At 45.3% G+C, this 24,776-nt stretch overlaps 1 protein-coding gene across 1 annotated transcript in view; it reads left to right on the top strand.

Moving 5' to 3' along the window:
* The first annotated feature begins 1,316 nt into the window (after positions 1 to 1,316).
* CADM4 (cell adhesion molecule 4) overlaps positions 1,317 to 24,776 on the top strand; it is a 298,257-nt gene continuing 274,797 nt past the window's right edge. Inside the window, exon 1 of the mRNA XM_088449750.1 lies at positions 1,317 to 1,490. Coding sequence (XP_088305876.1) covers positions 1,415 to 1,490 — 76 coding nt within the window. The 5' untranslated portion in view covers positions 1,317 to 1,414. The remainder of the gene's footprint in view (positions 1,491 to 24,776) is intronic.

Here is a 24,776-nt window from a genome sequence, read left to right as displayed (position 1 = left end):
GTGATGTCAGTGTCGGGGGTTCCTGCGGCCAGTGTGTGGGCGGTCGGTGGGTCACCCTTACACACATCCGGATGTACTGATATATCTGACTGAAACTCAGTCTCAGTCTGTTCTGGCCATACTAAGTCAACCTGTGCCAGGAATGCTGGAATTTGTAGTTCCACAGCCAGCAGGCGACATACAGTACAGATTGTCTATCAGTGCCTGTGATGCGCATGCACAGAAGCAGTGGCGTAAGTTCATGCCAGACGCTCGAAGGCAAGTTATAAGTTGGTGCCCCCCGTCACAGCTGCTGACACTGTAATGAAGCATTTTGCATGCAGATGTACCCGCAGTTGCACACAGAATATAGGCATTCCACATATCATTTTAATCAACCGAAGCTGCTTGTGCATCCTATTCACATTGCTGAGCAAATAAGACGCATTTGAATGGAAATATTTGCATGAAAAGATGCTCGGCGCTACCAAGTCGCTCTGCGCTCACACGTTATGTGTAACGCGACTTGTAGCGCACAGAGGATTGATGTATGGAGTGGCATGGGGAGATTTAGGTGAGGGTGTGTGCCGGGACTGCTGCACGGGTCTGAGGTTAGGTCTGTCACCAGGGAGGAGTGCGACGGGGAGTTGTGGGTGAGGGGAGGCGCCGGACGTGTCACACTGACATAATCTGAGCAGCGACACCAATGAGTAGGGACAGGTTATAGATAGACGGAGGCGGCAGCTGATGGTCTGACATGGAGCTCTCCACTAGTGTATGGTGGCTACTCAGGTGCCGGGAAGAGGTGCTATGAATTGGGCGGCTGTGACGGTAGACTCCGTCACTGTGACGGTATATTGTGGGCAATGGAGGTGCCACTGCAGTGCTGGCGCCCGGCGGGCAGGCGCCTCCATTGTCTCCCATAGTGCCGCCCCTGCCAAAAAGCATGATGCTCGGATATTGCATTGGATGTATTGGAAATAAATATATATATATATATATATATATATATATATATATATATATATATATACTCACACAGCTCATTGAAGGAAGTAAATTCAGTTTTCCGAAGATGACAAGGACTACAGCCCTAAATCAGTGTTGGAAATAAAATTAAACTGCACAACTTTTTTTTTTTTTTTTGACACACACATATTTACTAACCCCCCTCCTATCCTCATTGCGGTAAACAGCTCCAGTAGAGACCCTGAAGGGGTTAATGCCCCCCTCCTAACACCCGCATGGGACTAGTAAACAGTCACCTCCCATTCTGCATAGAGGGGATCGGGCTCCCCCTGCTATAGGCTGCTCTCCCGTGGGCTCCTCCCCCATCCTTTGCATCTCATTAGCATCCATTAGCGGCGGCAGGGCAGGTGCAGCAGAGGGAGGCAGTGAGGAGACAGCAGCAGCATTGGGAAGGCACTGCTACACCATGGCTTCTGGACACACACTACTACTGCACGGCTGCTTTGTCCTGGGGATCGCTCTGCTCAGCACTGCGGGGACAGGTAGGCTGCCACTGACACGAGTGGGGCTTTTCTGGCTGCGCTGACTGTATGGCATTGGCAGGGTGGGTGGGACGGAGGAAATTGCAATGACTGATACATTTACACGAGACACCTGCACAGCCTGCAAATCACTGGCCGGCAGAGAAGGGGTTAAAGGCATATGCAATGTTGTTTTTTATTTAGATGAAGGGTGTCTGCTGCTGTTCTGGTTGGTCTCCACCTCTTGGCTACCAGGTCAGGTTGTTTGGCATTGGGGTTGACAGGTCACCCTGGCATGGAAGGAGTTAAGGAGGGTGCCATGCAGCACATTCTGCATTGGGGAAGGCACAGAGGACATGTTACTGGAAAGAAGGTGTCTAGAGATGTTATTTTGTATTATTGTCTTCTCTCTTGCTGCAGATTTTGAACAAAGAGATGTGTGTTTAAGGGGCAGAATCATTTGCTGAATGCTGTGCTCCCTCCTCCCCCTTTTTAATTTTTTTTTTTTGGTACCGTGTACCCATCCCCTCCAGCGTGTGTCATTGATGAAGAAAGAGTTAATCCCTGGGGTTCGGGGTAAGCGCTAACCCCTAGTTTGCCCTTGTCAGCTTCTTCACTCGCTCCCCTCCCCATTGCCAAGCCAGCGGGAGAGATTCCATCCCAATTGTCCGCATTGTCCATTCAGTGAGGCTGGCAGTGGTACCCACAGTGCTGGGGCTACACAGGGTCCTATCTCCATGGATGCTGCATGTCTGTGTCAGCCTGAGACTGCGTGCGCAGCAGATGCTTTCATACAAAGTGTGACAATGGGGCAGAGATTTATAGGCAGGGACCTGAGCCCTAACACCGTAGGGCATGTGTCCTGGTGATATTCTATATCAATACAGCTGCTGCGGGACTACAAGTTCCAACATGGCTCAGGGGGTGCTGGGACTTGTAGTTCTACAGGGCAGGTTGGCCACCTCTGCTGTACGCTGCAGGCTGTAACGGGGATGGACACCTCCCTTCACCCATCTATTAGCCACTTTGTGCCATCTGCTGCGCACCTGACACCTCCTGACTCGTAACTTGATGTCTTTATAGTTTTTTGGAAGTAAAGGTCATTTACTTCTCAGCGTGCACTTTTCCCGTCATTAGAGGGAGATATAGCAATAGGCTTTCCAACAATACCGCCTTTCAGGATAAGTGTCTTGCTGAATGCTACAACTAATGGATGGCTTGTTAACTCCAGACACATTATTGTCACACGCTGTATGTGGAATTAAACCAGGACTGATAGAAGCAAAAACTCTTAAGAGGGTAGTTGTGTGTGTTATACAAAATCGTCTTCGCTCGTATTGTTTATAACAAAAAGAGTTTTCTAGTTGTTCCCAGTGTGTCTTATTGCATCTTATTGCTTTTTCTCTCATTCTTATAAAGCATATGGGGCCTTGGCATATGGGTGAAGTAGCTGCATTAATCATTGGAAATATGATAACCTAACCACATGAGAAAACTGAGAGAAGTGGCCTCTTCATGTCAGTGATCATTTGTCACATTAGTTGTTAAGCAAGCTGGCGTTTCCTCAGCACCCGCACTCTGCCATCCTCTGATAGGACAATATGAGCTGTCGCTGACCAATACTCCAGTTAGGGGGCAGTACGGTCAGTGAGGGTCTGGATTCCCACTGTCCAGTACTCCAAGCAGGGGGCAGTGCGGTCAGTGAGGTGCTAGATGCACACTGTCCAGTACTAGAAAGCAGGGGGCAGTGCTGTCAGTGAGGGGCTAGATGCACACTGTCCAGTACTAGAAAGCAGGGGGCAGTGCTGTCAGTGAGGGGCTAGATGCACTCTGTCCAGTACTAGAAAGCTGGGGGCAGTGCGGTCAGTGAGGTGCTAGATGCACACTGTCCAGTACTAGAAAGCAGGGGGCAGTGCTGTCAGTGAGGGGCTAGATGCACTCTGTCCAGTACTAGAAAGCAGGGGGCAGTGCTGTCAGTGAGGGGCTAGATACACACTGTCCAGTACTAGAAAGCTGGGGGCAGTGCTGTCAGTGAGGTGCTAGATGCACTCTGTCCAGTGCTAGGAAGCAGGGGGCAGTGCTGTCAGTGAGGGGCTAGATGCACACTGTCCAGTACTAGAAAGCAGGGGGCAGTGCTGTCAGTGAGGGGCTAGATGCACTCTGTCCAGTACTAGAAAGCAGGGGGCAGTGCGGTCAGTGAGGGGCTAGATGCACACTGTCCAGTACTAGAAAGCAGGGGGCAGTGCGGTCAGTGAGGGGCTAGATGCACTCTGTCCAGTACTAGAAAGCAGGGGGCAGTGCTGTCAGTGAGGTGCTAGATGCACTCTGTCCAGTACTAGAAAGCAGGGGGCAGTGCTGTCAGTGAGGGGCTAGATGCACACTGTCCAGTACTAGAAAGCAGGGGGCAGTGCAGTCAGTGAGGGGCTAGATGCACACTGTCCAGTACTAGAAAGCAGGGGGCAGTGCTGTCAGTGAGGGGCTAGATGCACACTGTCCAGTACTAGAAAGCAGGGGGCAGTGCTGTCAGTGAGGGGCTAGATGCACTCTGTCCAGTACTAGAAAGCTGGGGGCAGTGCGGTCAGTGAGGTGCTAGATGCACACTGTCCAGTACTAGAAAGCAGGGGGCAGTGCTGTCAGTGAGGGGCTAGATGCACACTGTCCAGTACTAGAAAGCAGGGGGCAGTGCTGTCAGTGAGGGGCTAGATGCACTCTGTCCAGTACTAGAAAGCAGGGGGCAGTGCTGTCAGTGAGGGGCTAGATGCACACTGTCCAGTACTAGAAAGCAGGGGGCAGTGCGGTCAGTGAGGGGCTAGATGCACTCTGTCCAGTACTAGAAAGCAGGGGGCAGTGCTGTCAGTGAGGGGCTAGATGCACTCTGTCCAGTACTAGAAAGCAGGGGGCAGTGCTGTCAGTGAGGGGCTAGATGCACTCTGTCCAGTACTAGAAAGCAGGGGGCAGTGCTGTCAGTGAGGGGCTAGATGCACACTGTCCAGTACTAGAAAGCAGGGGGCAGTGCGGTCAGTGAGGGGCTAGATGCACACTGTCCAGTACTAGAAAGCAGGGGGCAGTGCGGTCAGTGAGGTGCTAGATGCACACTGTCCAGTACTAGAAAGCAGGGGGCAGTGCGGTCAGTGAGGTGCTAGATGCACACTGTCCAGTACTAGAAAGCAGGGGGCAGTGCTGTCAGTGAGGTGCTAGATGCACACTGTCCAGTACTAGAAAGCAGGGGGCAGTGCGGTCAGTGAGGGGCTAGATGCACTCTGTCCAGTACTAGAAAGCAGGGGGCAGTGCGGTCAGTGAGGGGCTAGATGCACTCTGTCCAGTACTAGAAAGCAGGTGGCAGTGCGGTCAGTGAGGTGCTAGATGCACACTGTCCAGTACTAGAAAGCAGGGGGCAGTGCTGTCAGTGAGGGGCTAGATGCACTCTGTCCAGTACTAGAAAGCAGGGGGCAGTGCTGTCAGTGAGGGGCTAGATACACACTGTCCAGTGCTAGAAAGCTGGGGGCAGTGCTGTCAGTGAGGTGCTAGATGCACTCTGTCCAGTGCTAGGAAGCAGGGGGCAGTGCTGTCAGTGAGGGGCTAGATGCACACTGTCCAGTACTAGAAAGCAGGGGGCAGTGCTGTCAGTGAGGGGCTAGATGCACACTGTCCAGTACTAGAAAGCAGGGGGCAGTGCTGTCAGTGAGGGGCTAGATGCACACTGTCCAGTACTAGAAAGCAGGGGGCAGTGCTGTCAGTGAGGTGCTAGATGCACACTGTCCAGTACTAGAAAGCAGGGGGCAGTGCGGTCAGTGAGGGGCTAGATGCACTCTGTCCAGTACTAGAAAGCAGGGGGCAGTGCGGTCAGTGAGGGGCTAGATGCACACTGTCCAGTACTAGAAAGCAGGGGGCAGTGCTGTCAGTGAGGGGCTAGATGCACTCTGTCCAGTACTAGAAAGCAGGGGGCAGTGCTGTCAGTGAGGGGCTAGATACACACTGTCCAGTGCTAGAAAGCAGGGGGCAGTGCTGTCAGTGAGGGGCTAGATACACACTGTCCAGTGCTAGAAAGCTGGGGGCAGTGCTGTCAGTGAGGTGCTAGATGCACACTGTCCAGTACTAGAAAGCAGGGGGCAGTGCTGTCAGTGAGGGGCTAGATGCACACTGTCCAGTACTAGAAAGCAGGGGGCAGTGCTGTCAGTGAGGGGCTAGATGCACACTGTCCAGTACTAGAAAGCAGGGGGCAGTGCTGTCAGTGAGGGGCTAGATGCACACTGTCCAGTACTAGAAAGCAGGGGGCAGTGCTGTCAGTGAGGGGCTAGATGCACTCTGTCCAGTACTAGAAAGCAGGGGGCAGTGCGGTCAGTGAGGGGCTAGATGCACACTGTCCAGTACTAGAAAGCAGGGGGCAGTGCGGTCAGTGAGGGGCTAGATGCACTCTGTCCAGTACTAGAAAGCAGGGGGCAGTGCTGTCAGTGAGGGGCTAGATGCACTCTGTCCAGTACTAGAAAGCAGGGGGCAGTGCTGTCAGTGAGGGGCTAGATGCACACTGTCCAGTACTAGAAAGCAGGGGGCAGTGCAGTCAGTGAGGGGCTAGATGCACACTGTCCAGTACTAGAAAGCAGGGGGCAGTGCAGTCAGTGAGGGGCTAGATGCACACTGTCCAGTACTAGAAAGCAGGGGGCAGTGCGGTCAGTGAGGTGCTAGATGCACACTGTCCAGTACTAGAAAGCAGGGGGCAGTGCGGTCAGTGAGGTGCTAGATGCACACTGTCCAGTACTAGAAAGCAGGGGGCAGTGCGGTCAGTGAGGTGCTAGATGCACACTGTCAAGTACTAGAAAGCAGGTGGCAGTGCGGTCAGTGAGGTGCTAGATGCACACTGTCCAGTACTAGAAAGCAGGGGGCAGTGCTGTCAGTGAGGGGCTAGATGCACACTGTCCAGTACTAGAAAGCAGGGGGCAGTGCGGTCAGCGAGGGGCTAGATGCACACTGTCCAGTACTAGAAAGCAGGGGGCAGTGCGGTCAGTGAGGTGCTAGATGCACTCTGTCCAGTACTAGAAAGCAGGTGGCAGTGCAGTGAGGGGGGGGGGGGGGTGAATGAGGTGCTGGATGCACATTATCTACTACTAGAAAGCAGGGGGCGGTGCTGTCAGTGAGGGGCTAGATGCACACTGTCCAGTACTAGAAAGCAGGGGGCAGTGCGGTCAGTGAGGGGCTAGATGCACACTGTCCAGCACTAGAAAGCAGGGGGCAGTGCGGTCAGTGAGGTGCTAGATGCACACTGTCCAGTACTAGAAAGCAGGTGGCAGTGCAGTGAGGGGGGGGTGGGGGGGTGAATGAGGTGCTGGATGCACATTATCTAGTACTAGAAAGCAGGGGGCGGTGAATGAGGCGCTGGATGCCCATTATATAGTATAAAGCAAGGCAGTGCAGTTAGTGAGGTGCTAGATGCTCCCTAACTAGTATTTCATGCAGTGGTTAGTGAGGTGCTAGATGCACACTGACCAGAACTCCAAGCAGGTGGCGTGCCAGTGTGGTTAGTGAGGTGCTAGATTTGCACTGACCAGTGCTCCAAGCAGGGGGCAGTGTTAGTGAGGGTCTGGATGCACATAATCCAGTACTGCAAGCAGGTGGCAAAGTGGTTAGTGACGTGCTGGATGCACACTGTCTAGTAATCCCAGTAAGGGGCCGTACGGTTAGTCAGTGGCTAGATGCATACTGACTTCATGGGCAGTGTTGTTAATGAGGGGCTATCTGCACACAGAGAGTTGTCCTGCGCTTTATATGATATGTCACATTTCAGTGTATAAGGGGCTGTGCAATGTTGGGAAGTTAATCTATCAAGGCTGACCTATAAAGTGCAAAACTGAATCTATAGTAATCATATTCATGGCTATAAATATAGAAGTTCTAACAGAGTGCTGCATATTTATCAATGATTCAGAGGCACAGGCTTGGTAGTAATCAATTTATGAAGGCTATGTATTACTGGTGTACGATATGTATATCTATAAGGTGTTATAATGCTTAATCCAATTTACAGGTTATTTAATATTTAACATGTTCTGTATTTAATATTTTCTGTAGCCCTGATCTTTCTTGTATTCATCTATGATCAATTTTTTTTAGATTGCACAATGTAATGGAAAGTAACATGCTACACTTACTGATACTTTTTATTACCAAATAATGGAAAAAAATATATTTTACCTTCTACATGTATTTTATTAGTTTTAGCGCTTTGCAGAATATTTTATGTATTATAACGCAACTAGGTATTTAAAGGCCCCACAGCAAAAGTGTGTAAGGGCCCCTATGTGCCACCAAATGGTGAAAAATGTATATAACACATGTAACTTTGACAAGGAAGATGGGCATCCCCCAGCTCTGGGCCTCATAGCAGCTGCGCCTCTTGCACCTTATGGTAGTTATGCCCATAAAAGTGCACCATCTGAAAGGCCTGCACACACGGGATTGGCCCGCCATCTGCAAGCCTGCATCTTAAGGTGCCCACACACATAGCGATATTTTACACGATCTGCCCGATTCTGACACATTGGAACGACAGATTGTGTAAAATATGGCCAAATCGTGAGGAAATCGTGAGTCCCCACTCACGATCACGATGCGATGCGCGTCCCCGCTGGTCTCACATCGCATCTGCCATGCAGTAGGGCAGATCTGACAATCTAGGACGCGATGCACTGTGAAAAGTCTGACTACAGGAGAGATCGTTTGAAGATTGGACACCAAATCGTGTGGAGATCGTGTGCTGAGCTGCCGGGGAGAGTTTCAAGGGAAATCGTACAGAAATCGTACACATCGGCTGATCGTGGGCTGATCGGTATGTGTGTGGGCACCTTTAAGCATGTCCTTGTATGTCTTACCTCCATGTAGTGCTTATTCACACATTGTAACCAATGTAGTGCACCCAACATGGCTGCCCCACTCGGTGCTCTGTGTAGAACGGTAAATGCATGGTTCTGATGAACTTGCAAGGACCTCACCTAGTATTTCTATCTCGTCCATTATGTGTCATCAGTTCCATACATTGCCTATTTCTGCCCAGTATAATTCTATGTAGTGCATCTTAAATGTCTGCCTCATCTGGATCTTTTGTATTTAAGATGGATAATCCTTGCAACTGATGGCCCCAAATGGTTTGGCACACCCTTTGTATTATCTCCATGGTTTCTGTATTTCATGCAAAGCTAACCTTCTTTATTATGTCCATAGTTTCTGTACTGTATTACATTTATACTATATGTTAAGTGCCTTAAGTCTTATTGGAGATAGAGCTATATATAAATAAAATTATTATTAATTCTCCCCCGTACTGTACGTTATAATGTTATTAGAAGAGGCTGGGAACTTTTATAAAGACGCAAGGCCACAGGATTTTGTGGTCACTTCTAATAATCACTTAAAGTTGGGCTTTCATTATCTATAATAAGATTGTTGTGTCTCTCTGTTTGTAGTAAGTTGGCACAAAAACGACTGAACCGTTTTTCAGGAAAGCTGCGCCAATTTGTAGTGGAAACTTCTAGAAATAACCTGCACTTTGTTTCATCTCGATCCGTCAAGTTAAACCTGAGCATTAACAAAAACAAAATGTATAGACATAATAAATGCAAGAGATAGGTGTGGCACCATGCGCGCGGTCGGTAAGGCATACCTCCCAACTGTCCCCATTTATAGGCAATGTCTCGCTGCCCCACCCGCGGGCCGCAGTGTCCTTCGTGGGAAGTTGGGGAGGACACTCTAACACTGCTGCTCTACATATCTGAGCAGCGGTCAGTGGATGACGTGTGCATCATCCATATATACTTTGCTGGTTCTGGATGAGGCTAGGGGGCTGTCCAGCATCTCCCGGAGCACTGGGCAAGCCCCCAGCATGCCGTACACAAGGGTGTGGCTCGCGGATTCAGCATTTCCTGAGAGGCCACATCTCCTGATAGGGCACAACCCTATTTTTTGGGGCATAGAGAAAGCCCCTCTTTAGACATCTCAGGAGTTGGGAGGTAAGGGGTGGGGTGAAGGTGCTTTAGGCCCGCGGTCACTTGAATAGCATACACCTTATAGCAGCCTACGTTGGAATCCCGACCTGGGATTTAACATAGGCGGCTAAATCCCGATGCCGGAATCCCGACACACTGCAACCCGATCGATGTTAAGGGGGAAGGGGGGGGTTAGAGTTCGGCTTTGGCTGGGGGAGGTTAGGGTTAGGCACCACTGGGGGGTTAGAGTTAGGCACTAAGGGGGGGAGGGTTAGGTTTAGGCACAAACAGGGAGGTTTAAGGTAAGGTGTTGGGAAGGTTAGGATTAGGGTGCAAGAAGGGAGGTATTCCCAGCATCGGGATGCCACTGTCGGCATTTTGGCAGCAGGCATCCTGACTGCCGGGATTTCATACCCAACCTGGGCCACTCCCAAGACAGGGCCCCTGTGCAAAGCATAGAACTAGAACACCTCAAATAAAATAAAATGTTTCCAGAAGCTATTTCAATCTGGACGAAACCGCGGGCAACAGCTTGTTCCTTATAATACTCAAGGTTCCATAATGATGATCTCAGAACTCACTGTCTATAATACTTGTTACAGTTTATACTTTATTGGCACTACTTGTGGACTAGATTACAGTCCTATGTGACCCGGATGAATGGATGATAAAGGGGGAGTTTAATTAAACAGTAACCAATAACAACTTGGCTATCGCTTATCTAAGACATTGTGGAAAATGCTAGAATCTGGTTGCTATGGGTAACGCTTCCACTTTTCCTTATTAGAAGTTGTATCTAACCCCTTTTGTGTGTGTGTCTTCTTTTTTTTTTTTTTTTTTTTTAACTGTAACACAGTTTGTTGTCGGCATGTTTTGGTGAATAACTCTCTATTGATTGCACCTAGAGTTGTCGGCTTTGATCTGGTAGCTGGGTGCTGCTTCCCACACGATGTATTCCGGATATGTAAACACCAGTCTGGTTAAACCTGCACATCCTTTAAGCCTAAGAGAACTGGGCGTGACCTATACTCCGAAAAGCCGTGTACTAATAGTTTTGACGTGCCTGTACTTTAGTCACATGATCCGACAAAGCCCTGAGGGTGTGAGGTGAAAGGGTAGGGCGTTTTTATTTTATTTTTTACATAAGATAATAGAGGTAATAATGTCTACGAGTTTCAGATAAAAAACAAAAAAAACGAAAACATTTACGTGTTTCAAAAGTTTGCCTGTGCAAGTTCCCCTGGTACACTTATAGAAAAGTTTAAAAAACAACAACATTACAGGCAGAGCAACTATTCCCACTACCGATCTTGTTAGTTTGCTGTCATCAGCTGTGAAAACTCGTTGACAGACTGAACAGGAGTTGGTTCAAATACTGCAGCGCTGCCCAGGAAACGTCAATTTGTAAACAAATCTAGCATGCCACAGGATAAAACACGCCTGCGTTAGATGTAGAATATACCTTATATGTAAAAATAAATTGGGGGTGTGTTAGTGTGCCAACAGTGTTTTTTTGATCAAGCTCATTAAAAAAAAAAAAAAAAAAAATCAAGAAAATTAGTTATGAGAATTTCTACAGAGCTGTTAATGACGTCACACAAAAATTCTTGTCATATTCATGAAAAGGTTGGACGGACGACCAACCAGTCCTCATGCATGCCTTTTGTTACTAGTTGTACAATGCAGAGTTCTTACAACTACTGGAGCTGTTTATTTGTTTTGACACAGAAAGAAAGTTTGCAGAGACCAAAAAATGCCTAGAAGTGATAGTCACAAATAAAAGGGCTGTTTGTAAATTATATAGTATCACCACAATCTCATTATCATCCTGGGAAAGTCATTTTAATTGGTGGCAGCTAAGATTTGCTCTGAGCTTTTGATACAACGTTATGCACAGATTAAACATTCTGGTCGATTGCAACCGGCAGAATACAAAGACGAAAAAAAAATATATATATTTTTTTTTTGTGGTGCGTAATACGGAGCTCATTCAAAGCCTGCCTTATAATACCGCCATAAAATCACTCTGCTTGTAGGTTTGTACAGAGCCGTAACTAGACTTTTTGCTGCCCTGGGTAAGAAAGAACATTGGCGCACCCCCTCTGTTTTTCAAATAGGGACTTAAGATGCAAACCCAAAATTTCCACAATTTCTAATGGCAGCCTCATGGGCTGGAAATGCGGTAAAACCCCAGAAAACAGCATTTTCAAGGTTTTTTTACCGTATTTTTCACTTTAGTACATCCCACCCAGGAAGACATCACAGGACCGTACTTTCCGCCTGCTGACATTTGGGCTTTTTATAGATAGGCAGCATGTCTATACCGCCAACTCACAGTGCCAACAGGAGGAAGCCAAGCAATGGCGGAGCACAAAATACCTGGTGGGGAGCTTCCTACCTGTCGAAACCTAGTTAAGTAATAATTTACCACTGGGTTCTAATATTCTGATATTCCAACCAGTTTTCAATTTTGGGTGTTTATACTTTAATTCAAAATTTGAGTTTGCCAATTTTATGCCATGGGATGAAATGACAACCTGAAATCTTTATTTAACGCTCATATGTTTTGCTATATCAAGCAGTGAAAAGAGTGGAGATGTTGCCCATAGCAACCAATCAGCTCCTACCTATCATTTTATAGAATGTACTTGATAAATGCTACCTCCAAAGCTGATTGGTTGCTATGGGCAACTTCTCCACTGATCCACTTCTCCAATCTTAACACTGCTTGATACATCAGCTCTTAGTATCTACATTCCCTTTTATATTTCCAGTGAACACTAAGAAAAATGTCAGTCCCGTAGTTGAATTCCCAGCATGTACTGCCAGCTTGATAGCCGCACCACATGTTGTTTACCCCAACGCTTCAAAATGTCCTCTCCGTATTTTTATCCTAAATTACAGTGTTACAGCTTCCAGGTGATCATGGCTCTGTGATGTGGAAATGGTACATTTGCTTTTAGAAGCTTATGAGACTTTTAATATACAATTTTGCCCTTTCTTTGCCCTTAACAATGATGAAAGTATTTATTAAAATGAATCCCTGGCATATGTTCTAAACCGTCCCCAGTATCTTATGATTTATAGTTCAGCCTTGCAGAGCAAAAATATAATTTATTATTTCTGTGTTAATATACCTGTTGCCTAAACACCGCAGTGGCAGCCATTTTGTAGGCTAAGAAAATATACATGGCTCATTGCTGCTCCTATATGACTTGACAGGCTGAAAATTGTTTCGTCCCACAAAATGGCTGCCTTGGTCGTGTAGATCACAGGTTCTCAAACTCTGTCCTCAGGACCCCACACAGTGCATGTTTTCCAGGTCTCTTCACAGAATTGCAAGGAAAATAATTAGCTCCACTTGTGGATCTTTTAAAATGTGTCAGTGAGTAATTAATGCACCTGTGCACCTGCTGGGTGACTTGGAAAACGTGACCTGAGGACCGAGTTTGTGAACCACTGGTGTAGATGTTGGGTGCACTTTAAATGGAAAAAAAAGTTGCATTAAACAAAAAAAAAAAAAAAAATTGCTGTTGGCGATTGAGGGCAGCAATTTGTTTCATAAATCCGTGAACATGCTAAGATGTGTATGTGCCAGTTGTAACACTTAAATTATACCAACAACCTGCATTTAAATTGCACCTTTTACAATTACAAATTGTTCTACTCGCTGACTTCAAAGGCTTTTGTTTAATATCATATTCAATGCAGTGGTTTCCACTCCAGACCCCTCTGGCAAATAGGGGGAGATTGCACATTACTACTTCTCTGTGAAAATCAAAGATACCAGCAATTATATTCCTATAATTACAATTACACATTTCTAGAGTGGTATCTGGGAACAGGGGGCTGGTGCGTTATTCAAGGTCAGACTTACAAATTGTGTTGCTGGGATTAAAATCAAGATTTTTTTTTTTTTTTAAAGCTGCAAATTCCTTGATGAAGATGTATATTTTATTGCTATGGAATTGTGGTTGTACTTTAAAAGGGGATGCCCAGCACGGATGGCATATATTTGGTGTTAGCTACTTGCCCATCAGTATCTAATTATTAAACTGATTGCTTTATTTTGTAGGCTTCCTTCTGTGTTTTTCATCAATTTCTTCATACTATCAGGCAGAGCTTTTTCTGTGTCTTGTCCTGTGATATTACACTTCTGCCCCATTTTCTGCTTGGAATAGGATGGCATCCAGAGATCAGCTTTGTGTGATATCTCAGAGCAATGAAAATAAAGCACTCTCGCCAGTGATGTAACGGCATGACTGAAATACACAGGCAATACACTTATTTGAAATATTAATTGAAGCTGCATGAGGGTATGCACAAACCTGTCAATGGGCATGACTGAAATGCACAGACAATAGTCATTTGAAGCTGCATGAGGGTATGCACAAACCAGTAACTGAAACTTTCCCGTAGGGTGGGTCTCCCTTTTAAGCAGTCCCGATGTTAAAGTGCGGGTTCAGTGTCGGGATACGACCTGAAGGTCAGGGTAACAAGAAGGCCTTGAGTGTTGTAAACTGAGCAATGTTTCCTGATTCCTGCTGGCGTGACGAATACTATAGATAAAAGTACAGAAGTGTGGGCATGTGCCCAAGCAGAAGAGGATCACAACAGGTGCCAGGGAACGATATTACAATGGATTCCGTAAAGCACAAGGATAGTGGGGCATTACCTCGCTTTTGTGGATGATCTCTGGGCATCCTCTTCCTGGCTTTAGTGGGTTATGTGGGAACCTCTTGACCTTGTACATCAGTGGTTCTAACCTGGTATATTTGTTCTGCAACAACAGGGACTATTCAACTAAATAAAACCATATTAACAAGGTACCGGAAGGTAAATTTAATGAGTGGAATTGAAAAGGGCAATGATATTAAAAGCGAAACATGGTGTGCTTTTGCTTTTTAATATAATTTTGTCGCTTTAAATTTCAGGGCCGAAACCGCAGCTTATCAGATTTACCCCATGTTGTCCAAATATCAATCAGAAGTGGTTCAGGTGGAGATTTCTTTAATAAAAAAAAATATATATATTTATTACCGCAGGCACAGACTTAAGCAGTGAAAGGGGCAAAATGTAATAGTCTGCGAGCCGGCGCTGCTGCGGGAATACATGAGTATGCACGTTTTTTTAAAGCAGCAAGTACGGCTCGCAGTCTATTACATTCAGCCCTAGGGGTTAACCAAATCTGGAACGAAATAGCGTTAATTTGTTCCAAAACCTTAAAGTTGGAAGCAGATCTTAAATAAAAATAAAAAAAAAGTTCCAAAGTCTGATATTTTTGGTGGGGAGCTACACCTTAGGGCAGACATTTCAAACCTTCTAAAAAGAACTTGGAGAAGTGCCCATAGGAACCAATCAACTACAACCCATGACTTTGTAGCATGTACTTGATAAATGATAGCTAGGAATTGATTGGTTGATATGGGCAAATTAAACACTGGTCCTCTTTGCAAGGACTGACACATCTCCCCCTTCATCTCCTGGTTGTAGAAGAGACATTTGTCAACGGTCTATCGGCATATGATTTGTGATGAAACCTTAAGAAGGGCATAATGTGCCTCCTTCCAGATCACGTGGGGTTTAGATGTGACTGTATCCACAACAGGAACTTTAGAGGCTCTTATGGTGCCTCCTAGGTTTGCGTACAAAAATTCACGTATCCAGGGCGAGATTGAACCGCGATGGGGGCCAACTGTGCCAAGGGCAGCAAATCGGTCTTCTTGGGCAGAGCTAACATTGCAAAAGTAATATGCAAAGATTGTTACCTCAGTCTGTCCATACACTTGGGTTGACATGATGAAGAAAAGCCAGATTTCAGGTCTATTTGTTTACAGTAGGTCCTCAAGAGTGATGTCCTAGCACAGGACCTGTAGAATAAGTATTTTTTTTTTTTTTAGAGTCCAAAGTTTAGAATTTGCCCCCACAACGGGAGTAATAGTAGTTAGCAAACATCAAAAATTGTTTTGCTGCGTCCAAGCCAAACAAGCAGTTACAGTGGGTATTCCTATCTCAGTGTTCATATGAAGACCAGGATCAGAAGCACCCTGCGACCTTGGCCCCAGAATTTGCCCGCTACCAGTCGGCAGCTGATATCAGAAGATCAGAATTTAAATGATAATCCACAAACCAACTCAGAAACAAGCCAAAGGTCAGGGCAGGCAGCACGTGTTCAACAATAGGAAACGGGCAATAGGTCAGGGAGGCAAGCAGACAAGAATGATCACAAGGCAAGCCTGATGACAAAAGGCAGATCAAACCGACTGTATAGGCTAGAACACAATAGCGTGAAATAAGTTGGGATGTGCAGGCTCGGATAGGTTCGAGTTTGCACGTGGAGTTCGGATTTTTCCCTCCAAAAAAACGGAACTCAGAACGAGGCAAAACGTCATCTTACATGGACGAACATCATCATTCCTGGTCTTTTGTCCAGGAATGATGATGTTCGTCCATGTAAGATGACGTTTTGCCTCGTTCTGAGTTCCGTTTTTTTGGAGGGAAAAATCCGAACTCCACGTGCAAACTCGAACCTATCCGAGCCTGCACATCCCTAGAAATAACCTTTTGCTTAGACACCGTGCTTTTGAACCTGTACAGATAAAACGAGAACAGAAGAGTAGATATGTGGCTCAGCAGTACGGGATTGTGTCTGCTGCCAGGAGTGGAGCACATGTGGAGGAGCCCGGTGGTAATGTGAGGTGTTTCATGCATATTATAATGAACTTAGGATATATGATGGACTCTTCTAAATTCTAATGAGCTTGCGGTTCTAGCCTTCCTGTGTGTTCTACTGAACAGGGGATCAAGACCACAACCTTGCAGTCTGTTCTCATGGTCAATTGAGCAGCAATGGTACTGCAAATAGAACCTTGGTAATTGGTATCCAAGATCAGTGTCACTGTTTAGCGGTTACTGTACTTTACTATGGAAATTAGAAGTCAATCCAGATTTCTCAGACATGTAGTTCAAATGCTTTCATACAACTACTCGGTGACTATAGCAGCAATATAAATAACAGGGATGTAGTTTAAATACTGGCCATTGGGATGACAGCGTTCAGAATGCCGGCATCGGCATATGTAGCTGAAAGGCATCTCCTGTCATGCCCGGCCCACCGGAGCTCATGAGAACTGTAACAAAGCAGATATAATTGGGGTGATTGATCATGGGACCATGTGGTAATTATTTTCCTCCCTGTGAGGGTAAATGGTGAGCTGCATTACTGGGGTTTGTGTTTTGTCTTTCACTGGTTGAAGACCAAAGCAACTTAGCAGAGAATGTCAACCTCACTAACGATGCAATCATTCTAAAATGATTGATTTAAAAAAAAAAAATAATGACAAAAGCCAAATAAATGTCCACAGAATTGTCCAGTTTAAATGGTCTTGGCCAAATCTACCCACACAATTCACAATTCGCAAAAAACAAAATCGATCGGCTCATCTCTACCCACTTAGTGGACGAGGCGCGTTTCCCAATTACAATCCGAGAAGAGCCTTTATCCAATCTGAGGCTCAAAGTTTCTCCCCGATACGTTTTCATGAACTATCAGACCTTGTGGGGTGGGCCAAGCAAGAGCCGCCCACGAATATTAGCTTCTCACACCAGTAGATGCATGGGGGGGCACTAGGCTTAAACACAGGATCCACAGAGCAGCAATATATGACATTTTGTATAATATTCCTAATTCCGAAAATGGAAAACTATATATTTTTGCCTTTAAGCTCATACTGTAATGCGTCCTGGGGATATTAATATTAAGGCACATTGTATTCCTAAATTATCTTCAATTAAGTATTTTAGTAGTTTGTATCATAATCTGATAACTTGTGGACCCTGTTCTGGTGAACTCTATGGTTGGTTGATTATTTAGCTTTACCTTAATCTACCTAAATTTGCCAACACTTTACTGTTCATTTAACATGACTACTAAACTTACTTGTATAATGAGTATATTGTCCCTTTTTAAAAGGCTGTTGTGTTTCAGATGAAGTCATTAATGCAGGCTTTGTGCCAGATTCATAACCAGTTCAGAGTGTTAATATGGACGGTGCCAACCCTGATCAATGATCTATATCCAGCTATGTAATAGGGATAAACGGACATTGTTGGTAAAGTACAAATCTATTAAGCAGGGGACATTTTGTCTTTACTGTGTAGAGTGACATTGTGGGAGACAGATGTCTCCTACTCAGCTCCTATGAGAAACCTGGTTAATATCTATGTAACACTGTTACAGCATCCCTGCACCTCTACACGTTTGCAGCATACACTCGCCGACTGGTGAGTTGTATAAGACCCCATTACGCTCAAGCTCGGCTCCATTACCAGTGTACATGTAACAGTGAGTACCGCTGTACCTGCTATACTTCAATAAGCCAACACCACTGGTTAAGTAACTGGACTGTTCATAGTTTGAGTAATTTTGTTGGTGTGTGCCTACATAACTGAGCAGTATCAACACCTGTACGCACATTATTTACAACCATGTTTACCATCCATCAATATATTTCCCACCTTGATCTGTCACCCACAATGGAATGAAAAGCAGAGCAGGGAGGTAACAATGTTTGTGCAACCCAGAATGCAAAGGCCAAGGGGGTGGCACAGTCGTTGCCCGAATGGCTCCTAGCTCTACCTTGCTTGGTGCTACATAGAGTGGCGCAGGGCAAGTTCTTAGGGCTTGCCGGCCCCCAGCTTAATGCTCCCGGTGCTTATTCTTGACATCACATACTGCAGAGATACAGGAGCAGGTATAGGGAACCTGATAGCCTTCAAGGGTCGCATGGGCTTCCATCTAACCTTCAAAAGTGCCGCAAATTACACTTAGGGGCATGTTGATTAAAGATTATTTGCAGGATAGCCTGTAAATATTAAGGATCCTCAAGATTTAACATGGAAGGACAGCAGCAGATTTCTCCCATATCTGCCGCGGACCCTCCGTTTCCGACCACAAAGCAGACCCCATAGGCTTCTCTGGGGGCTGCTAGGCTGTTGGATTTCCCAAGCTCCAGAATGCAAAGCCGTTGTAGGCCATGGGCTACAGATCGCATAAGGTACCAAACAAGCGCAATAGGCCAGCGGGGTCCCAAATCTGAAAGTAAAGAAATCAGAGCCCCTTTCCCTGAATGTATTTTTTTATTTTTACCTCCTGGTGATCTATATCTTTTTAATGCCGCAATAAGAAATTTTAATGATATGATTTTAAAACTCGATAATTGATAAATATGCCCCTTTAATCTCACTACTAAGTTAAAACGGTACATTTAATGAGAAAAGTGGCACCCATCTGTAAGGAATGCAATCCCGGCAGGGGATTTAACATAGGCGTTGAAATACCAATGCTTATGTTAATCCCGATGCCGGGATCCCGACAGGACGCCGGTAGCTGGGGATGGAGGGGGTTAGGCTTAGGGACCCCCGGGAAGACTTAGGGTTAGGCACCCCTTCCTCCTGGGAGGGTTAGGGTTAGGCTAGTGGAAGGGTGGGGGTTAGAATGAGGCATTAAGGGGGGAGGTTAGGGTTAGTCACTAGGGGGGGGGGGAGGGGAGGGTTAGATTACCTCGGCTGTCAGGATTTCCTCCACGTCGGGCTAGCGCTGTCGGGATTTGAACCGGCGGCTACACAGCCATCGGCATTTCAATCCCATTCCATCTGTAATATCATACCACCTTTTTAAACAAGTGTTACAGGCTATAACATACACTGACAATATAGAAGGAAGGAGCTGGGGGCTGCATAAGGCCTATCGCTGCCCATGATGAAATGCACAAGGAACTTGGAAGAAGATGATGGGATCATTAAAAGTTGAGATCGATATAGTAGATGAATCGCGGCAGTACTGCAATGTACAGATGTATACATGTGCCCTGCTGGCCCTACACACGAGTTTCACCGCCCTCGGCACCACTAGCCAGTGTGTAATGGAGATTCTAACATTTCATGTACTTTCAGGACACCTAACAGCAGATACTTGTATTGATTTTTATTTTGTTATTGTTATAACTGCTATCTATCATGAACTGCAGATCTGTGTCTGTGTGTGTGTGTAACACTACATTGTACATTTACCCGGGTACATTCAAAACCAGCTGACCTACAGATCTCTCTAAGGCATTAATTAAATGGTGATGTATCTTTTATATGATACTGCGGATATTGCTGTAAGTTTTAGTAGCCAGACTTAAGCTGCCCATCCACTGCTAGATGCACGGACGACAGCACGATTACCACATAGTAATCGTGCCGTCGTCCCCCTATGGGTGAAGTGCATACACTAGACGTTCAGTGTATGCAGATCAATCATTCACGAACATCAGGTTGACCGCCATGTTCGGGCAATAACAGATGTTAAATACGACCAGCGGGTGTGCGCATCGCTGGTCGTTTTTAATATTTTACTGCCCGATTTATGGGCGATTACAAAGCGATTGAGTGATAATGACGGTCGTTCATTTGCTAGATTTAATCGCCTAGTGGATGGGCAGCATTACACTTTTTGGAAGACCATGGGTTTGAATGGGAATTATTTGGGAAAGAGATGAGTATGAGGGCATTGACGTCGGAATGGGGGAGGGGGGGGCGCATGGGGGCAGCTCGCTCCCCCCTCCCGCAAACGTGAAAGAATCGTGGCCGCAGACGGTCAGAGTCTTTCAGATCATACACCGCACATTGCACCTCCTCCGTGCGTTGCAAGGGCCGTGCAGCATATCGCTATAAAGCACAGCCCTTGACCGTCCGCGGCTGACGCTTAGATAAGGGAGAGGGAGGGGGGGGGGGGGTCAGTGTAGGAACTATTTTATGTTACACACCTCCCCCAACCTAAAATTGTTTCGACACCTGTGTGTGAAGGTACACTGGGAAAATAAGCTCCATACAGTCAGGTGCATAAATATTGGGACATTGACAGAATTTTCATATTTTGGCCTCTATTCACCACCACAATGGTTTTGAAATGAAACAAACAAGATGTGCTTTAACTGCAGACTTTCAGATATAATTTGAGGGTAATTACATCCAAATCAGGTGAACGGGGTAGGAAATACAACGGTTTCTATATGTGCCACCCACTTTTTAAGGGGCTAAAAGTAATGGGACAAACTAAACAACCCTAAATCTAAACTTTCACTTTTTAATACTTTGTTGCAAATCCTTTGCAGGCAATTACAGCCTGAAGTCTGGAACGCATAGACATCACCAGACGCTGGGTTTCATCCCTGGTGATGCTCTGCCAGGCCTCTACTGCAAATGTCTTCAGTTCCTGCATGTTCTTGGGGCATTTTCCCTTCAGTTTTGTCTTCATCAAGTGAAATGCATGCTCAATCGGATTCAGGTCAGGGGATTGACTTGGCCATTGCATAACATTCCACTTTTTAGCCTTAAAAAAGTCTTAGGTTGCTTTTGCAGTATGCTTCGGGTCATTGTCCATCTGCACTGTGAAGCGCCGTCCAATGAGTTCTGAAGCATTTGACTTAATATGAGCATATAATGTTGCCCGAAACACTTCTGAATTCATTCTGCTGCTTTTGTCAGCAGTCACATCATCAATAAATACAAGGGAACCAGTTCCATTGGCAGCCATACATGCCCACGCCATGACACCAGCACCACCATGCTTCACTGATGAGGTGGTATGTTTTGGATCATGAGCAGTTCCTTTCCTTCTCCATACTCTTCTCTTCCCATCACTCTGGTACAAGTTGATCTTTGTCTCATCTGTCCATAGGATGTTGTTCCAGAACTTTAATGGCTCTTTTAGATGTTGTTTGGCAAACTCTAATCTGGTCTTCCTGTTTTTGTGGCTCACCAATGGTTTACATCTTGTGATGAACCCTCTATATTCACTCTTGTGAAGTCTTCTCTTGATTGTTGACTTTGACACATATACACCTACCTCCTGGAGAGTGTTCTTGATTTGCCCAACTGTTGTGAAGGGGTTTTTCTTCACCAGGGAAATAATTCTTCTGTCATCCACCACAGTTGTTTTCCGTGGTCTTCCGGGTCTTTTTGGTGTTGCTGAGCTCTCCGGTGCGTTCTTTCTTTTTAAGAATGTTCCAAACAGTTGATTTGGCCACACCTAATGTTTTTGCTATCTCTCTGATGGGTTTGTTTTGATTTTTCAGCCTAATGATGGCTTGCTTCACTGATAGTGACAGCTCTTTGGATCTCATATTGAGAGTCGACAGCAACTGATTCTAAATGCAAATGTCACACCTAGAATCAACTCCAGACCTTTTACCTGCTTAATTGATAATGAAATAACGAGGGAATAGCCCACACCTGTCCATGAAATAGCTTTTGAGTTGATAGTCACATTACTTTTGGCCCCTTAAAAAGTGGGAGGCACATATAGAAACCGTTGTAATTCCTAAACCGTTCACGTGAATTGGATGTAATTGCCCTCAAATTAAATCTGATAGTCTGCAGTTAAAGCACATCTTGTTTGTTTCATTTCAAAGCCATTGTGGTGGTGAATAGAGGCCAAAATATGAAAATTCGGTCAATGTCCCAATATTTATGCACCTGACTCTATGTACTGTGTGTACCGTGGATCTATAACTGTGTATACTGTATGTGCACCTGATAATGCAGCTTAGACGCAATCGAATGCAACAAACCGCATCATGGGACTGCACTGATTAATTTGATACGTGTACATCTGTGTGACAGAGTCTATATATGAAGTGCTACAATACAGCAGCTTTTCTTCCACCCCAAGTTCCGTTGTGCTTTGTATACAGACTCCGACGCACACTGACATAGAAGTGTCACATATCAAATGAATCTGGGCGGTCTTGTCGTATCTGAATGTGCCTAAGACACATTTGCGTGCGGGAAAGACAGTTGGCGCAAGCTGAGTCGCACGGGACCTGGCAGCTTGCTCGCGCCGCATGGCTTATTGGGGCTAGGTATATGAGGACATGTCTGTACTGCATAGGCACACTGTGTCTGTACTGTGTATGTAATCTGGACACTGATTGGCCAAATTATTATCACCACCAGGCGTTTTTATGTTTCTGCTCCGCAAACCATGCCGACGTAGGATGTCTGAATCTGTATAAAAAAACGGAAAGACCAAGGTATGCAGAGCCTAATGAAGTATATCACTCATTAAATAATGAGCAAACAGCGCAATCTGATGGATATATTGGTGTATCTGCATTTTGTGTGTGCGCTGTATGGATATATTGGTGTATCAGAGCTGTGTGTGTTGTATGGATATATCGGTGTATCAGAGCTGTGTGTGTTGTATGGATATATCGGTGTATCAGAGCTGTGTGTGTGCGCTGTATGGATATATTGGTGTATCAGAGCTGTGTGTGTTGTATGGATATATCGGTGTATCAGAGCTGTGTGTGTTGTATGGATATATCGGTGTATCAGAGCTGTGTGTGTGTGCTGTATGGTTATAGCGCTATATCTGAGCTATGAGTGCTGTATGGTTATAGCGCTATATCTATAGCTTATGGGCAGCTTGCCTCACAGCGCTGAAGTCATGGATTCGATTCCCACCATGGCCCTACCTCCTGTGGAGTTTATATATTCTCCCTGTGCTTGCATGGGTTTCTTCCAGGTACTCCAGTTTCCTCCCACACTCCAAAAATATACTGGTAGGTTAATTGGCTCCCAACACATATAGTGCTATATTTGAGCTATATAGTATTAGCGCTATATCTGAGCTATGCTAGTGCTATAAAGTTATAGCGCTATGTGTGTGCTGTATAGTTATAGCGTTATGTCTGAGCTATGTGAGTGCTGTATACTTATAGCGCTATATCTGAGCTATGTGAGTGCTATATAGTTATAGCGCTATGTGAGTGCTGTATAGTTATAGCGCTGTCTGAGCTATGTGAGTGCTGTATAGTTATAGCGCTATATCTGAGCTATATAGTTATAGCGCTATATCTGAGCTATGTGAGTGCTGTATAGTTATAGCGCTATATCTGAGCTATGAGTGCTGTATAGTTATAGCGCTGTATCTGAGCTATATGAGTGCTGTATAGTTATAGCGCTGTATCTGAGCTATATGAGTGCTGTATAGTTATAGCGCTGTATCTGAGCTATGTGAGTGCTGTATAGTTATAGCGCTGTATCTGAGCTATGTGAGTGCTGTATAGTTATAGCGCTATGTGAGTGCTGTATACTTATAGCGCTATATCTGAGCTATATAGTTATAGCGTTATATCCGAGCTATGTGAGTGCTGTATAGTTATAGCGCTATATCTGAGCTATGTGAGTGCTGTATAGTTATAGCGCTATATCTGAGCTGTATAGTTATAGCGCTATATCTGAGCTATGTGTGTGCTGTATAGTTATAGCGCTATATCTGAGCTATGTGTGTGCTGTATAGTTATAGCGCTATATTTGAGCTATGTGAGTGCTGTATAGTTATAGCGCTGTATCTGAGCTATATGAGTGCTGTATAGTTATAGCGCTGTATCTGAGCTATGTGAGTGCTGTATAGTTATAGTGCTATGTGAGTGCTGTATACTTATAGCACTATATCTGAGCTATATAGTTATAGTGCTATATCCGAGCTATGTGAGTGCTGTATAGTTATAGCGCTGTATCTGAGCTATGTGAGTGCTGTATAGTTATAGTGCTATGTGAGTGCTGTATACTTATAGCGCTATATCTGAGCTATATAGTTATAGCGCTATATCCGAGCTATGTGAGTGCTGTATAGTTATAGCGCTGTATCTGAGCTATGTGAGTGCTGTATAGTTATAGTGCTATGTGAGTGCTGTATAGTTATAGCGCTATATCTGAGCTATGTGAGTGCTGTATAGTTATAGCGCTATATCTGAGCTATGAGTGCTGTATAGTTATAGCGCTGTATCTGAGCTATATGAGTGCTGTATAGTTATAGCGCTGTATCTGAGCTATATGAGTGCTGTATAGTTATAGCGCTGTATCTGAGCTATGTGAGTGCTGTATAGTTATAGCGCTGTATCTGAGCTATGTGAGTGCTGTATAGTTATAGCGCTATGTGAGTGCTGTATACTTATAGCGCTATATCTGAGCTATATAGTTATAGCGCTATATCCGAGCTATGTGAGTGCTGTATAGTTATAGCGCTATATCTGAGCTATGTGAGTGCTGTATAGTTATAGCGCTATATCTGAGCTGTATAGTTATAGCGCTATATCTGAGCTATGTGTGTGCTGTATAGTTATAGCGCTATATTTGAGCTATGTGAGTGCTGTATAGTTATAGCGCTGTATCTGAGCTATATGAGTGCTGTATAGTTATAGCGCTGTATCTGAGCTATGTGAGTGCTGTATAGTTATAGTGCTATGTGAGTGCTGTATACTTATAGCGCTATATCTGAGCT

Source organism: Taudactylus pleione, unplaced genomic scaffold, assembly GCF_031769625.1.
Source record: "Taudactylus pleione unplaced genomic scaffold, aTauple2 ptg000494l, whole genome shotgun sequence".
Classification (NCBI taxonomy): domain Eukaryota; kingdom Metazoa; phylum Chordata; class Amphibia; order Anura; family Myobatrachidae; genus Taudactylus; species Taudactylus pleione.
Note: the sequence above shows the minus strand (reverse complement) of the source record. Positions and strands in the feature narration are given on the sequence as shown.